We start from the raw sequence: 15,665 nt of genomic DNA on the forward strand, positions 1-15,665 counted from the left end.
TTTTAAAAAATATTAGTTTTTTTGTTTTCAACCAATTGAAGTGTAAACTGATGTTGTATGGTTGTAATCATCAACATTAAGCATGTTGAAAATGTATTTGAAAATTAAACAAGTCCTAAATCGAAAAATTTTATTACCAAAGCCACAGACTGTATCTTTATATGTAGTCTGTGTACAAAACATTATGCAGTGTTGCATCTTGAGTGTAGAGAATACCAAAATTAACTTCATAGTATCAGTTAAAAGATGTGTTACATGACTGCAATATGTGATAATCCATAAAAATGTAATTAAGCTATCGTTTGGATGTTGCAACCTAAGATTACAGGAATTTCTTCAGAAATAAAATACATATTCATGAATTCACATACATTTTATGATCCTAAATATGAGGTCATTATCTACCGGTGGTCCCCGGTGACCTCTGTGCCGTATTCCCGACACCGCCGCCTTTGCCAGGTAACAGCGGCACATAGAGCTGTCAGAGAGCCAGAGATGAAAGCGGGTAGGCGGGTCAAGTGTCAGATCTGTGATGAGCACAGGAACAAAAACACAGACACTTGACTGATAGTGTGATAACAACATCCAAAACACGAGGTTATCTCTGTCATTTCTGTAATATGGGAAATCTTTTCAGAATTAGTGACACAACACCAGTGTTTAATATAAGATAGAATGAGATGGTGTCGTTCCCCGCCCCCCCCCCCCAAATATGACAATAGTGAGTTTACTGCATCCTTTCAATTTGTTATTCTTCAGGGTGGAGGTGAAGTTATGTTTTGATAGAGTTTTAATCTTATGCGTTTGAAACGGCAGGCAAGTGCCAGCAAAAATTATTACTGGTCCATGAAAGTCATGGAAAAGTTTTGACATTTTGTCCATGAAAATGTGTGGGAACCTGTTAGAGATGGTGTGGCCAATATTACCATAGGTTAAAGGAGCAGGCTATTTCCAGAAACAGCACTCGATCCTGTGTCGTCTGAACAGCACACTTTGACCTCCTGCGCCAAGACGGTCAGAAAGTGAGTCAGTGAGAGTGTTTCCTGTAGGACCTATCATTCTGCGTAAAGCTTTGAGCGAGCTAATGGTGTTTTAATAATCTGCCACGATAATGGGACACTTTCAGAACACACACACACACACACACACATGCGCGCAGCCATCCAGAATAGCTAATTTTTTCTTTTCAACAAACTCTGAGTCATCCTTGTGACGCTGCCACTGGCACCTGGCCCCCTGAGGGCTTTGTATGCGCTTGCGCGCGCACACACACACACACACACACACACACTGCAGTGCCAGTTTACCTTGAATCATTATCTTAATTCTTGCTTTTTTTCTCGTACGAATGTTCCTCCTCTCAATATTTGACCCATTTCAATCCTCTTTTTTCGACCCTTTTATTCATCTTATCTTTATTTCTGCCCCCCCCTCTCTTTTTTGTCCTCTTGCCTTTCTGTCCCATTTTCTCCTGCCTGTCATCTCCTTTTCTCCCCACTCTCTTCCCCCTGCCTCTCTCATCCTTGTATTCCATCTTCCCTTTCTCCCTCTTCTTACATGTCCCCTTAATCGCTCCTCTCTGCTTCTCTTTCCTCCTCTTTTTCCTCCTGTAGGTTTGAGTTTCCAGATCAGTTACCTCTGGATGAGTTCCTCCAGAAGCCAGACTCCAAGGACCCAGCCAACTACATCCTGCACGCCGTGCTTGTGCACAGCGGGGACAACCATGGCGGTCACTACGTCGTCTATCTTAACCCAAAAGGAGACGGCAAAGTGAGTGTCAAGGAACCAATAGTGAGGACAATTTTTTTTTTATCCACCTTACACCAAAAATTCTGTGGGCATGGTTGGGGTTTCTGCTCTCATAATACTGGTGATAAACTAACACGCGGGTGCTCAGCTTCCTTAGATATGAGATCTTCTGTGTCATGATGAGTGAACATTTGATATGATGGACTTCCACATTGGGATCATCTACCATATTTGAGATGCAAATTTTTGTACAGAGTTTTTGTGAAGCAGGGATGGGAATTTTAAGTTTCCTCCTTACTCCAGTACTTGTAAATTATTATAGAGTATTTGAGTACTTGGGGAAAAATAAGTCTAATGTAAGAATAGGAAAGTCAATTGGCCAACAATGGAACACAAGTACAATTTTGAATTCAGATATTGATCAGCCAGGCTTTAATTAGCTTTAAATTTGAAGTTATCATGAAAAACCCCCACAAACTTTCTGTTGCTGCCATTACATAGGTTAGACGAGCACTGAAGGGGCAGCTCACCATCTGTTCCCCGACCTGAAGTCTTTTTAGTGTCACATTTGACATCACAGACAGGCCACAAAACAGGCCAGTAAACAGAAGAAAGCAGCATGGAGCCCTGAGAAAACTTATCACTGGTTACTTCTTTTTATATGTCTCTTACTCAGTCTTGCTTTCAAGCTCGGTGCAGACTCATTTGGACTGATGTTTGAGTGCTGCTTGGGTTGAGAAGGACGGTATTTTGTGGTGGTGTGTCATTGCATTTCACCAGTAAGGGGCTAAAATTAGCGCATGTTTTCATCAATGCTGATCAAAGCCGTGACTACTGCAGAGTCATTTGACCTGGGTGTGAATGCCGATTGTAACCTTTCCCAGAGGCTTTTTCATGCAGTGAAAAAAGGGCTGTTGACGTGGGAGGTTGTGCTGTGATTACTCTATATATTAATACTGACATCCAAATGAAGTACTGGAGTAGACATGCCCATCCCTATTATGTAGACCTTAGAAATAAGAGCTGAAATAATGGATAAGCAGAAACAGTCAATGCTAAAGAATAATGTCAAACACCAGGTATATATGTTCTGCCCATAGAACATTGTCATTTTTCTGCTTCTGGCTTTTAAAAATAGATGCCACAGCTAAGATAAAGAAGTAGCTGCTAGTTCTTTAGTGACAAAATATTCCAAAAATATAAAACAAGGTGTTGAAAACCAGGTGAAGCACTTGCTGAGCTACCTACTCAGACTCAGGGTTTTACAAATAAGCCAGATAAGCTACTTAAAAGAAGACCAGAATTAGCTACATAGTAGGATAAAGTTTGCAGCTCATAAACATCCTTTAACATTTTTATTTCTCTAAGGAAAAGCCCACATAGTGTACCTTTTGAGCATTTTAGCTCAGTCCTCATATTGTCTGTTTTTTTCCACACACAAAAATTAAATGTACAAATCCCAAGTAGTTGTATGTCTAAAACCTGCTTACACACCCACTCTCCAGTGAGCTCATGACTCTCACACACGCATTAAAGTGACGTCTGGAGTTTAATTTATGATTGATAGAAAAGGTTGGCTGGTTGAGCACCCCTGTGATAGTTATCCTTTTAAGGGGAGGTCAATGGGAAGTTTATGGATATTACACCATAAAATGATATGGGGAAATGAGTGTTGGTTTTTAGCATTATTCATTTGCATGCCTTGGGGTTGATTTAAAGCCTGACATAAATGGTTGTCTTAAGTGTCTTCTGGTTTTCTCCCATCTCCTTCCCTGGCTTCTCTTTCCCTCTTCTCCTTATCCTCCTCTTTCTCGCCTCTCCTCCTCCTCATCTCTCCTTTAACCACACCCTCCCCTCCATCTTGTCTATCCCTCTCTGTCTTCAGTGGTGTAAGTTTGATGATGACGTGGTGTCGCGGTGCACCAAGGAGGAGGCCATAGAGCACAACTATGGTGGACATGATGACGACCTCTCAGTGCGCCACTGCACCAACGCATACATGTTGGTCTACATCCGCGAGTCCAAGCTCAGTAAGTAACACACAACTTCTCCCTCTGCCTTTCTGGCTAATAATACCAGAAGCTTGGGCTTAAGAGACTGTCCCATAAGTACATGAATGATTCTCCTCAAGTGCCCACACTAATCTGTCCTTAAGTACAACACTTCATAAATATACAGGGTAATTTAATTCCTGTTTCCAGTTCTTTCTGCCTTACTGACTACATCATACACAAATGTTACTGTGCTGCACTCTGTCTGCGAGGTGATACTCACTCCCTCTCTCTCTCTCTCTCTCTCTGAACCAGGTGAGGTGCTCCAGCCGATGACTGACGTGGACATCCCCCAGCAGCTGGTGGAGCGTCTGCAGGAGGAGAAAAGGGTGGAGGCACAGAAGAGGAAGGAGCGCCAAGAGGCTCACCTCTACATGCAGGTCCAGGTAGGAAACCACAACGGCTGTTCGAGTGCACTTATGTGTTGCAATGCTTTGCAGACTTTGCTGGTGCTTTAAGAGTATACATCTGCCATTTTGGCTTCACGTTTCACAGAGTGGAAGGTGCAGTGGGAATCTGGAGGCTGTCCTGACATTGTTGTTGCAGTGCTGTAAAGTAGCTGAAGCAGTGTAGCACTAATGTTGCCAAACCAGCAGATTGGGAGCTAGCAGGCTTTGGTCTTACATACTGTGTGTGAGGGATGTGCTGCTCATTACATTAAGTCTGCAAGAGTGCATAATTACTAAGAGTTAGAATTGAGATGGGACTTAATATATATTGTGTACGGCTTGTTGAGGTCTCGACTGTTTAACACGATTACTCATTGATTTTGGAACATACATACATTTATTGAAAAAGAACTTGTGTCTGTGGATTTTCTTGAACATAAAACTTTAACTGAGAAAATGAGAAAGAAATGTCAACAAATATATATGCCACGTCTGTTGTGTTGGCAGAGTATTCAGCTGTACAGGGCAGGCAGTGTAACTCTGGTGAAATGGTGATGCATTGGCATCATGTAACACCTGTCCAAAGTGTTTACCAGTGCTCATTGGCCACGTGTCTTTTGCGAGAAGTCTGTGATGTTTTTGGTTATTTCATCATATCTTCAAGAGCTGTATGGGCAGGCAGTTGTATTATAAATAGTGTCCTTAATCGATGACTGTGTTGCGGTGGAAGAAGTCAAGGTCTTTTTATGTTTCATTGTATTTTGCTCCTTTATTGTTTGGGTCATAAACCACTTTGTGATTTGATTTAATATGACTAAGCAATTTGGTCGGATTGCCTCGTAGAGAGGACAACACGGTGCATGAAATTTTGCACAGTATTTGTTGTCGTTCGTCGTTGGACTTCTTGAAAGCAAAGTGCTTCCAGATAGCAGAAACGTTTTAACTAGGGCAGTCTAATTAATTACATGCTCCACCCAAACTGGTCTGCAATCCATTTTGTAAGGGTGTAGTTAGTTGGTCACAGGTAGACTTGGTTGCATCTGAACTCCTGGTTGAGTGTGGCTTGACGAGGCTGGCAGCTAGCGCTAGCATCAGAGGCTGTGCTAGCTTGGACCTCCGGGGTTGCTGCTAAATGCTTTGCGTTGAGGTGATATTTCAGGCGATGGTATGAAAATTCCTTAATGCAGAAATCGCAGAGGATGGTGCTCCTATCAACAGTTCCATCTGATGTTTTTTTAAATGTAAATGTTCGATTCATGTGGCCGAGCAATGTCGTCTGGTCAGGTGACAAAGCTACTGTGGCCTGCAGTACTATAATCGTTTTATCTTGCATCTTGTTTTCATAATCATTGAAATCAAAAATTGTATTCAAAACTAAAATTTGATTTATTGCCCAGCCCTTATCTTGTGTTATAGTTGATATGACCATTCCAAGATCTGTATGTATTTTCTATCTGTCCAGGTATTAGAAGGTAATACAAGATGAAGATAAAACTGCGCTGCTTTAATTGACTTTCAGCATTAAAAAAAATACTTGTAAAATCGGTTAGATATGTTTAAGAGTTGAATAAAGACTACCTCGAATCTGACCAGCAGAGTATAACATTTAAAGCTTGTGTGCATTAGCACTCCATCAATACAATTTTACCTTTTATATCAGATCCAGTTTTACCAGTTACCAGTTATATATTGGCACATACACTGAGGGCTCTCCAAGCAATCAACAAAATGGCCAACCACACCATTTGTGTAAAGCAGAGTCCACAGTTGTTTTCTCTGATCGAGAGTGACCTGTAAGCAGCAGGCAAGACTGTGGGCACTTCAGCTGAACTGTGGCCGACACTGTGGTTGATATGGTGAGAAGAGTGATAATAGGGAAAGGGCTTGTTAAAAGATAAAGGTTTATTGTGTTCAAAGATGTCAGCTGCTCTGCTTCATATTATTCTGTCAAGTATCGCGTTGAGACAAAAGGCTAATTTCGCTTTATTACTTTTCTCTGGAGGGGTAGTTTTAGGACAATAGGGAGAGACTTCTTTTCTCATTTGTTAAAACTGATCTCAGCAGAGGATCTTAGTTCAAGACAAATGCACTCTCACTTGTTTTGTGTGTGATGTTGTGTCATTAAGACAAAATCTGAAAAGTCTATGTGCCCTTTGTTACTAAGCTTTTGATTAAAACAAGCTGTGCAAGATATGGACGCTACTCATGCAGTTTTAAATGTGTATAAAAAAAGGTATATCCAGTTTTACCATCATTTACTGAGGTTGTTTTCTTGTCGTTTTCTCCACTGGACAGATAGTAACAGAGGACCAGTTCTGTGGGCATCAGGGCAACGACATGTATGACGAAGAGAAGGTGAAGTACACAGTCTTCAAGGTCCTCAAGAGCTCTACGCTGCAAGAGTTTGTCCAGACCCTCTCCCAGACCATGGTGAGACACTCAATAGTGTGTGTTTTTGATGCAGCTGACCTGATTGAAATGTATTTATCCCACATACACTGTATGTTGAGTCACTGCTGTAACCCAGCTTTTGATTTGCTGCAGGGTTTCCCACAGGACCAAATGAGGCTGTGGCCCATGCAGGCCCGGAGCAACGGAACTAAGCGACCCGCCATGCTCGACTACGAGGCCGACTGCAACAAGTCGGTAAGTGTCTGTGTTTCCGGTCGACCTGTTTATGGGTGTCACCTGTATTGGTGTTTTTAGTGCTCATTGGACATTTTTGGAAAGAAGATGAGAAGCTACCACTGTGTTTGCTGTGCTTCCAGTACAGATATAGTTCTGGGACATGTTTAATTTAGGTTACTTCACACAATGGAAGCGGGATATGTGAATCTGGATGGGGTGTATCCCATATTGAGACCTCTCAGTCATGCTAGGCAAAGAGTAGCGGTTACAATAGTGACCAAAACATCTATCAGTGGACAGTCACTGATTCTTTGAGCCCCCTTTCAGCCTGACTTGTGTTAGGGCTGTTGACACTTTTGAGGAGTGTCGTTCAACTAAAATGAAAATTATGCTGCTGCGAAAGGTGTCAGTCTTCTCCATGGTACCCAGGCACCATCCTCCAGGTGGCTTGTTCAGTTACAGTATATCATCCCGTTTAGTGTATATATATCATTCTGTCAGCTGTTTGTTTTGTAACTATATCTGCTTTACTTTGGTTCTTTTGCATTTTGATAGTGGAGGGATTTGATGACATCAGTCAGTTATTTAAAGAGGAAGAGATTTAAAACTTAATTTCACTGAGAAGTCAACAGGAGCGCAAGAATAAGGGTGGTCTGTGCGTTCATTGAGCGAGTTACAGGGCGAATAAGTGATGCAGTGTGACTACCCTATCACATTGCATGTCCAAATATGACAGTGTCCCTGACAGAACAAAATTCTTGACCTGTCACTATAACTACTTTGGTTGAGCGATATATTGTCCCAGAAATAATTGCAATATTATAGTCATTTTGAAACCATTTTATGCCACTGATATAATGATTATATAAGGGCATAATAATGTAGTACACTCTTTCAATCAGCAGTTAACTTTTGATTCTTAAGAATATTTAGACATTGGAGTTGAATTGTGAAAAGAACATTTAATGTACTTTTTAAGACTAAAAAAACAAGGTTATAGAAGCTCAGCAGTTACCTTCATAGTCCGGCTGGTGTGCTGCAGTCGGCTCCCAGGAGTGGACGGCCTGGTGGCCAGGCTCTTTGCTTGTGGATTAACATAGTGGAGGGTGAAGTTGTTGGAGGCTAAAACTACAAATGACGTGCTCTTTGGGCTTGTTGCCAAAGGTTGGCAAGCTAACGACTATCAGGACTGTGAGTCTTCCACTCCAAAAGTGCAGAAGCAGGGGACCAGTAAGCTACGCTGTGTTGTCTGAAATGTTTTAGTTGTCTTAAGACTTGTGCAAGTAGGCGTGGGTGGAGATGTAAACACAGCGGGTGATATCGAGGTCAGCAAAATATTTGAGGTCGTGTCAACAAATTGTACAATAAGTCAACACCAATTATCCTGAAAAGCCTCCTAGTGACAGACTTTTCTGTTGGATATATACGTGATTTCAGTTGAGAGATACTCGTCAGAAGTGTAGAGCGCCCACCATAAATCAGGTTCAAGTGTATAACACGAGCACTTGTCCCCATGAATGTTTACACCACTGTCTTTTTTTTTCAAAGTTGGTGCATGTTTGTGTTTCAGATGATCGACTTGAGCGACAATGAGAACCCCTGGACAATATTTCTGGAGACGGTGGATCCGGAGATGGCAGCCAGTGGGGCCACGTTACCCAAGTTCGACAAAGACCGTAAGTCCCACTCGTCAATCCTCGTCCAGCTCAGTGTCGGTTTCAGCAGCGTTTCACACGTTGTGGCACTTTATTTTGTTTATGGTATTCGATTTAGAGTCAGTGACTCGTTCGGTAGGTGCCAATGTCTCTGACAATTTCAAGCTTATGCAGCATGACTGCTACATCATTCTTCCATTTAATTTTCAAGGTGACAAATCTGTTATAGTAGTAGTTTAAGGTAGTTATGTGTGTTTAATATTTTTAAGTTTAGCACTAGTTGTGGTTATGTAGGCAATTTCTTATGTAATGTCTTTGTCTCTTTCTCTCTTTAGATGATGTCATGTTGTTCTTGAAGATGTATGACCCCAAAACCAGAAGCTTAAATTATTGTGGACATATCTACACACCTATTTCCTGCAAAATAAGTAAGTGGTGGCGATGTCCTAGTCTATTTTAAGCCTAACTCAGTCATGCTTTATATAAAATGCCTTGAACTTTAAGATTAAATCATGTTTGTGTTGCTCTCTTCTCCCTCTGTAAACAGGAGACCTTCTACCAGTCATGTGTGAGAGAGCAGGGTTTCAGCAGGAAACTAGCCTTATCCTCTATGAGGTGATCTATTTATGTAGCGCTCACTTGCCGACACATTCTTGTCTTTCTCTCACTTGTTCTCACTCTTCAGCAGCTCCTTCACACTCGTGCTCCTCTATGTGGCACACAAGCTTTGTCTCATAAACTTTCTTGTGCAAACTTTCACACTGTCGTATGCAGCATCTCTCTCCTCTCACTCTTACCCATCTGTAGTTGCGTGTTTACACATCCTTAAACAAATACAGTCATGCACTCAGCAGGCGGCTTCATTTGACTACATTTCCCATGATGCCGTGTGTGTTACAGGAAGTAAAGCCCAATCTAACAGAGCGGATACAGGACTATGATGTCTCTCTGGACAAGGCCCTGGATGAGCTCATGGACGGGGACATCATTGTCTTCCAGAAGTAAGACCAGTCTTGTATGTGTATGTGTGTTTAACTTGTGGTGTGTGCAGTGTGAGCTAATTTATATCAAAATAGATTTTGAACTTCACAGCTACATGGCTGAGTTGTTATGTTTGCTGTGAAGGGTTAGCACATTGTATCAAAGCCATCGTCAACCAAAAACAGTCTTGGTTGACTAAAACTCTACCTTCTCTTCAACCAGTCAATAGGTCAGCGAGAGGGAGATTGGAGAGATAATCTAAATCAGCCATATGCAATGAGCCCACCAAAGCGTTTTTATTCCCCTGAGGCCAGTGTTGCATGGGGACTTTGGAGCGCCGGGGATTGCTGAGCGTCTATTCTAAGTGCTGTACGTTTGCCGTATTTCTTGTTCAACAAGACTTAAAAAATGATAAACATTGCAATTGTTACTGTCGCTTTTCACTTAGCCTTTCAATCACAGTGGAGAACAGGTGGAAGAAATACCGCAAAGACCAACTGTCACATCATGCATGAGTGCTAAAGAGAGTGTTAATGGAGGAGAAATTATTGCTGATGGTCACATAGATCGGCAGGTCCAACCTTTCTTTCTATGTGCTTCAGCCTTCCCTTCATCCAGAGCAAGTACCTTGTGGATATTCCTTATCATAGCAAGCTGTCGCAACTAAAATGTTGCGTCTCCAAAGCACCCTGGCACTTCCGGATATGCATTTTCAGCCAGGAAAAAAAACACTTTGGTGGACACAGGACACACGGCCTCATGAAAGTAACCACCATGTCCGACCAATGAGAATTTGGTCAGATAAGAGCATGTTGACTACCAGAAGGTATCAGTCCTACAGCAAACGTTGCAATATGCCAAAAAAAAGGGCAGTGAAGAAAACTGCGTGAATGTAAATATGTCTAGATTTTTAAATAAAACTTAAATGTATCATAAGGAAAGAAATGCAGTCACCACTTTTGTTAGACGTCAAAGATGCACACAGTGCGTTTTGGAGATGGACACTGAAGATAAACAGAATTTCAGTTTGTTAGAAGAAAACCTGAACCTGAACTTTTATGATTTTGGTTGTGCACAGTACGATTTATTCAATTCTGTCCCAATAAAACACCAGAGAGACAGACAGAGGACTCTTGTGTCTCTGGACTCTTACTGGTATTTCTGATGAAATACAGAGAAACAACAGAGAGGTAGGAGAGGAGGAGCGGGTGCGAGAAGTGTGTTTGCATGTAGAGAAAGTTCTTGGTTAGTAATGTCGTCACTAGGGTTAATAGGGGTGTGATTTTTCAGGATTATTCCACATTTTCCGACTTGAGAATGTGACCCACGTGAATCAAGCAAATCATGAGCTGCTTGAATGGTAATAGAGAGGATTTGAGGACGTCTTTATAGGCTGAAATTTTAAGTTTGTTTGCATTCAGCTCCAGCTTAACTTGTTTAAATTACAAGTCAGTGACAGTAAAGCTACAAAGTTACCTGGGTCTGAAGCACCACAGGTTAGTAAATGCCAGTAAATAGTCAACACTGGCCCCCAGCTTACAACACAGCTCTGCTGATGGGCACCTTGTTTCTGTTTGTTCATTACTTTCTTATGACATGGTCAAATTGCGTTTCTGTTCATCATAATTTTACTTTAAAGTGAACTTTAATAGCGTTAAAGCTGGAGGCTATCAAGCTGGTATTCATCCCACTTGATGGCACTGACTATTTACTGGTGCTTACTGATCTTATTGGCACTGTAGATGCAGATAACTAGGTAGACACGATGGATCTTTTTGTCCTTTGCCTCTGTTGCTTTATACCCCTCTCCCAACCTGTCAATCTTTCTCTGTCTCTTGCCTCCCATTGTCCTCTCTGCCCTCTCCTGTCCACACTGCACGTTCTGTACCTTAATGTACACACTTTCCTACCTTCTTCCAACCATTAAGGGACGACCCAGAGAATGACAGCAGCGAGCTGCCAACGGCCAAGGACTACTTCCGGGATCTCTACCACCGAGTGGACGTCATTTTCTGTGACAAGACCATCCACAACGACCCCGGCTTCGTCGTCACGCTCTCAAACCGCATGAACTATTTTCAGGTAAGGGCCACTCAGGCACCTTTAATGAATGCGTGGGGGGGGGGGGGGGGGGGATAAGGTGGTAATTTCAATGTGTTTGAAATCAAATACTTTGGTAATTTACTGCTGCTTTAAATGAGAAGTCAGCCATGAGTAAGGAAGGACATTTAGGGGACACTGTTCTGCCCTCAGACACAGTCAGAGAGTTGATCTGTCAAATATCTTTTATAAAAGTTCTGGTGCTTGATACTGTGAATGCTTAGAGCCTGCCAAGTTCTGAGCTTGATGTTTTATGAATTTTATCCTCAAATGTTTCTTTCCTTGTAGTCTCCCTGCTGGTATTTCAGTTCGCAGACACAGATGAAATCTGACAGGCCTGTGGTGATCCTCGATTGTAACGTTTGTGCTGTTGTTTGTCTGTCAGGTGGCCAAGACAGTAGCGCAGAGGTTGAACACAGATCCCATGCTGCTGCAGTTCTTCAAGTCACAGGGGTAGGAGGCTTGTCTCATCCACACACACTCACACAGAAATAACGGTCATATGATCACTAACTTTGACACACACCCAAGAGGTGCAAACTTTGTGAATGTAGTAAAGCTGTGTGTAATCACATTCAAAACACAGCACTGAAAAAGCCACGAGAAATAAAACAAATCTCATTTATTGTTTTTAACGTGTTTAAGGAGTTTTGTAATAAAAAAATTGGTGCATGAGATTAGACACAACAGGAAAAAGATAGAGGACGAGGGCAGGGAGAGCTCTAGCATTTGTTTTGAAATTCACCGATTGTGCTTTTGCTGTGGACTAATTATTCCTACTTTAAAAGTTCAACTTGCAGTGTTGTTTCACTCGCAGTGTATGAAATGATAAGTGTGGTTTCAAGGTCGTTCAGGATGTGCTAGAATACATTTTTCATGCTGTCATTATTGTGGTAAAAGATCATGATAAATGGCTTTATCACAATAATCATTATAAGACTTTCCTGAAATACTACTATCGGTGCATAGTGCAGACGTGTTTCCCCTATAACTGTAATGCCAAAAATAACGACAACTGATGAGTGTCTGTGATAAGTTCACATGTCTGTAATAACAGCAGGACAGTCTGTTATCTTAACTGCTAAAGTCAGTGGAAAAGGTGAGGTGAAGATGTTGCTGTAGGCTACCGCTTACGCACAGGCTCAGTGATGAACGTCATGCAAACGTGCTAGTGGTGTTTTCGTGTTTTTAGTCGAGCCAGACCAGAGAATGTTCAGTCACAACAGATCAGTGACGATGTTTTGTCCTTATTGTTCTCTGATGTTTGCTGGAAGTGATGCAGTGTAGCTCCAGTGGTTGGTTTTATGTGGAGTGAGCCCCGCGCCAAACTCCATCTAAAAAAAAAACAGCCTTTTAAATGTTTAAATGCTGCATGGTTTGTCAGCAACTGGTTATATGTAACCCAGGAGTCAATTCAGTCTTGTGTGCTCGTATTTATTTGGCATACAGTTAACTCACCAGGCAAGATTTTGTTTCAGTGAAAACTCAACTCCTGGCATTTGCGTCTAGCGTTGTAACAAAGAAATGATATGAGTAGCAGACGAACCAGCTTAAAAAGTGTCATATTCTTTGTGGATAGGTGCTGTGCAGTTAATCTATTTTATGCCGATGTGAAGAGAGTTTAATGTGGATATCGACAAGTAACTGATAAATGTTGAGTAACTCTTAAATATTGACAGAACTTAAAAATTTTGAATTTGTGAATGGAGTCTGGTGTGGTGGTAGGCTGCACCAGCACACCTGCCAGGCCAAAGCGGCCAGCTTAGGGGAAACTGTTGCAGAATGATGGTTTGAATGAACTAACGTCGCTAAAAGCACCATAAACAAAAGCATGCTGGTTGTTTAAAGGTAAAGATGGTCAAGTAAAAGTACTGTTCCTGTTAGATCCCATGCACCCAATCATGATCTCACGTTATGTGGTATGTAAATGTAATTTAAGGTAAAATTAATGATTGTTAGTGTGGAATTTTTGGTACTTTCAGTCAGGGTTTATGATCCAGCACCTGTCTATAAGAATACCTGTATTTTAAAATGGTTGTCCCAACACTGAGCAAACCTCCTGCGGACGTACAGAAAGAAAAACATCGACTGCGTTGTCATTCTCATTCTCCTCAGCTTATGTCATGTTTGCCTTTGATTTGCCTACTTGCAGTTGTCAGTAGAAATGTTGCGTAACCTGTCCCCCCCCACCTTTCTTTGTTGTTTTCCTCTAACTCCTCCCACTCTGCCTCTGTCCTGTCCTCCTCTCGACCCCTCCATCACTCCTCCGCTCTGCCTCGGCATCTCTCGGAATTTTTCGTCTTCCCTTCCTGTTCACCCACCTCTCCCTCTTTTCTCTCCTTGTCCACTTGCCGTTTTCTTTTGTCCTTTTTCCTCTTCTGTTTTTTTTCCCACCCTCTGTTTCTCTTCTCCTGTCATCCTTCTTTCCTACCCTTGGTCGTCCTCCCCCCCTGCCTGGTGGTGTGGTGGCCAGGTACAGGGACGGTCCAGGGAATCCTCTCAGACACAACTATGAGGGAACGCTGCGGGACCTGCTGCAATTCTTCAAACCTCGGCAGCCCAAGAAACTCTACTATCAGCAGGTAGGAGACGTCTGCCAGCTCTGGGACCTCAGGGGGTGGTTTGTGTTTAGTGTATTTGTTTTCTTTCCCACGAGTTCTTGGAAGTATATTTTGGCCCATGATGGCTGCTTTCGTGCCAAAAAAGTGACTTTAATGTTTGAAGCAGTTTCTTAGATGTGTCTGTTTCTTGTTTGGCCTTTTGCTCATCACTTCTGTTTTACTCAGACCTTGTTTAACTTTCTCAAATGTGAGAATGTCCTGCATTTCTTGGCTTTACATTAGAGTAAATTGAATATTACTGGCTTTTGGATTGTTAAAGTTGATATTGCAATGGGCCTTTTAATGTTTTATAAACAAATTGATTATTTGCGTGCAGCCCTGCTTTAAGATTCATTATTTCCTCTTGTGCAGTTTTTGGTGTGTGTGAAATAACTCAGACTTAGTGCACAGTTTCATTATGTCTACATGATAAACCAGGTTTATGTCAAATGCTGAACCAGTAGATATTTCAACAAGGAGGTGTCCTTTCCTGCCAGGCCAACTGCTCAATAGCGCTAACAAAGCTAAAGCTACCTTAGTCCCTGATCAGACAGAGCGCTTTTTGCTGGTTGCAAAACACAACGTGCATCATTCTGCCTTGATTTGTTGAAATCTGACCAACTATTTTTGCAGCAGACTGCATCTTTTTTTGTTAATATTTCCAGGCAGCCACCAGATTACCTGTCCTTGACTTGACCTCTATTTTGCTGTGAAGTAAACTCACAGATCGGAGCTATTGCGGCTTCCACATAATTTAAAAAATAGCCTCCCACAGAAGCCATAACGGGAGACATGATTAACTATGATGAGCCTGTGGTTTAATTTAACTCAGCGTTTGATGATTCAGGGTTCTTTGGTTCGAGAACCCCGAATCATCAAACAAACTTTACCCAAATAAACAGGCCTGTACAAAAACAAAGTTCAAATCAATGGGGTTTAAAGGACTTTATCAAACAATAAAAACTAAGATTAACCAAACAGGCATGGGTTAAAGACTGTAACCCTGTGGCGTCTTCCATGCTTCACACCCACTTCAGCACACCTGCCTTTAATTAAAGATTCCTGAGATGCCAGGTCAGGTGTTGCATTTAAGTGACTGAAAAAATAATAGGAAGCTAGGACTTTAATGGCTTTAACAGGTACCTTTAAAATCTGCATCAAAAAGGACAGGCAGAGGGCACCTTTTCAGGCTGTTCCCAAGTACTGCATTAGTTGCAGGAAACTAGAAAACCATGTGTGTACATGAAAACCCTCGGAAAGAGAGGAAATCAACAGCTGATCAAGGAGCTTCACTCGGCACATGAGTCCGGGACAGTTTGACAATCTGTTTTCAGTTGTTGCAGCCTAATTACAACGGGTAAATAGGAAGAAAGTTGTAGAGGCTTCGTTATGTTTACATATGTTTTGCAGCTTGCGTAGGGCAATGCTAAAAGTGGGCTAACATTAGCTGTATGCTACTACTTGTTGCCATTGCTACTACAGACGGCCCACCACTCAATTTATCTGATTGAC

The 15,665-nt window shown here is 41.9% G+C and overlaps 1 protein-coding gene across 4 annotated transcripts in view; it reads left to right on the top strand.

The window, feature by feature from the left end:
• Positions 1–15,665, top strand: part of usp7 (ubiquitin specific peptidase 7 (herpes virus-associated)) — a 39,216-nt gene that overhangs the window by 15,140 nt on the left and 8,411 nt on the right. For 2 of the 4 annotated variants that reach the window (XM_049560128.1, XM_049560132.1), the window contains exons 13-24: positions 1,614–1,791; positions 3,635–3,779; positions 4,056–4,186; positions 6,485–6,619; positions 6,734–6,835; positions 8,388–8,493; positions 8,808–8,900; positions 9,020–9,087; positions 9,373–9,473; positions 11,382–11,535; positions 11,939–12,006; positions 14,027–14,135. In XM_049560128.1, the coding sequence (XP_049416085.1) occupies positions 1,614–1,791; positions 3,635–3,779; positions 4,056–4,186; positions 6,485–6,619; positions 6,734–6,835; positions 8,388–8,493; positions 8,808–8,900; positions 9,020–9,087; positions 9,373–9,473; positions 11,382–11,535; positions 11,939–12,006; positions 14,027–14,135 (1,390 nt within the window). The remainder of the gene's footprint in view (positions 1–1,613; positions 1,792–3,634; positions 3,780–4,055; positions 4,187–6,484; positions 6,620–6,733; positions 6,836–8,387; positions 8,494–8,807; positions 8,901–9,019; positions 9,088–9,372; positions 9,474–11,381; positions 11,536–11,938; positions 12,007–14,026; positions 14,136–15,665) is intronic. The other 2 variants (XM_049560130.1, XM_049560131.1) reach the window with 2 other exon arrangements.

This window comes from Epinephelus fuscoguttatus, linkage group LG19 (genome assembly GCF_011397635.1).
Source record: "Epinephelus fuscoguttatus linkage group LG19, E.fuscoguttatus.final_Chr_v1".
In the NCBI taxonomy this organism is placed as follows: domain Eukaryota; kingdom Metazoa; phylum Chordata; class Actinopteri; order Perciformes; family Serranidae; genus Epinephelus; species Epinephelus fuscoguttatus.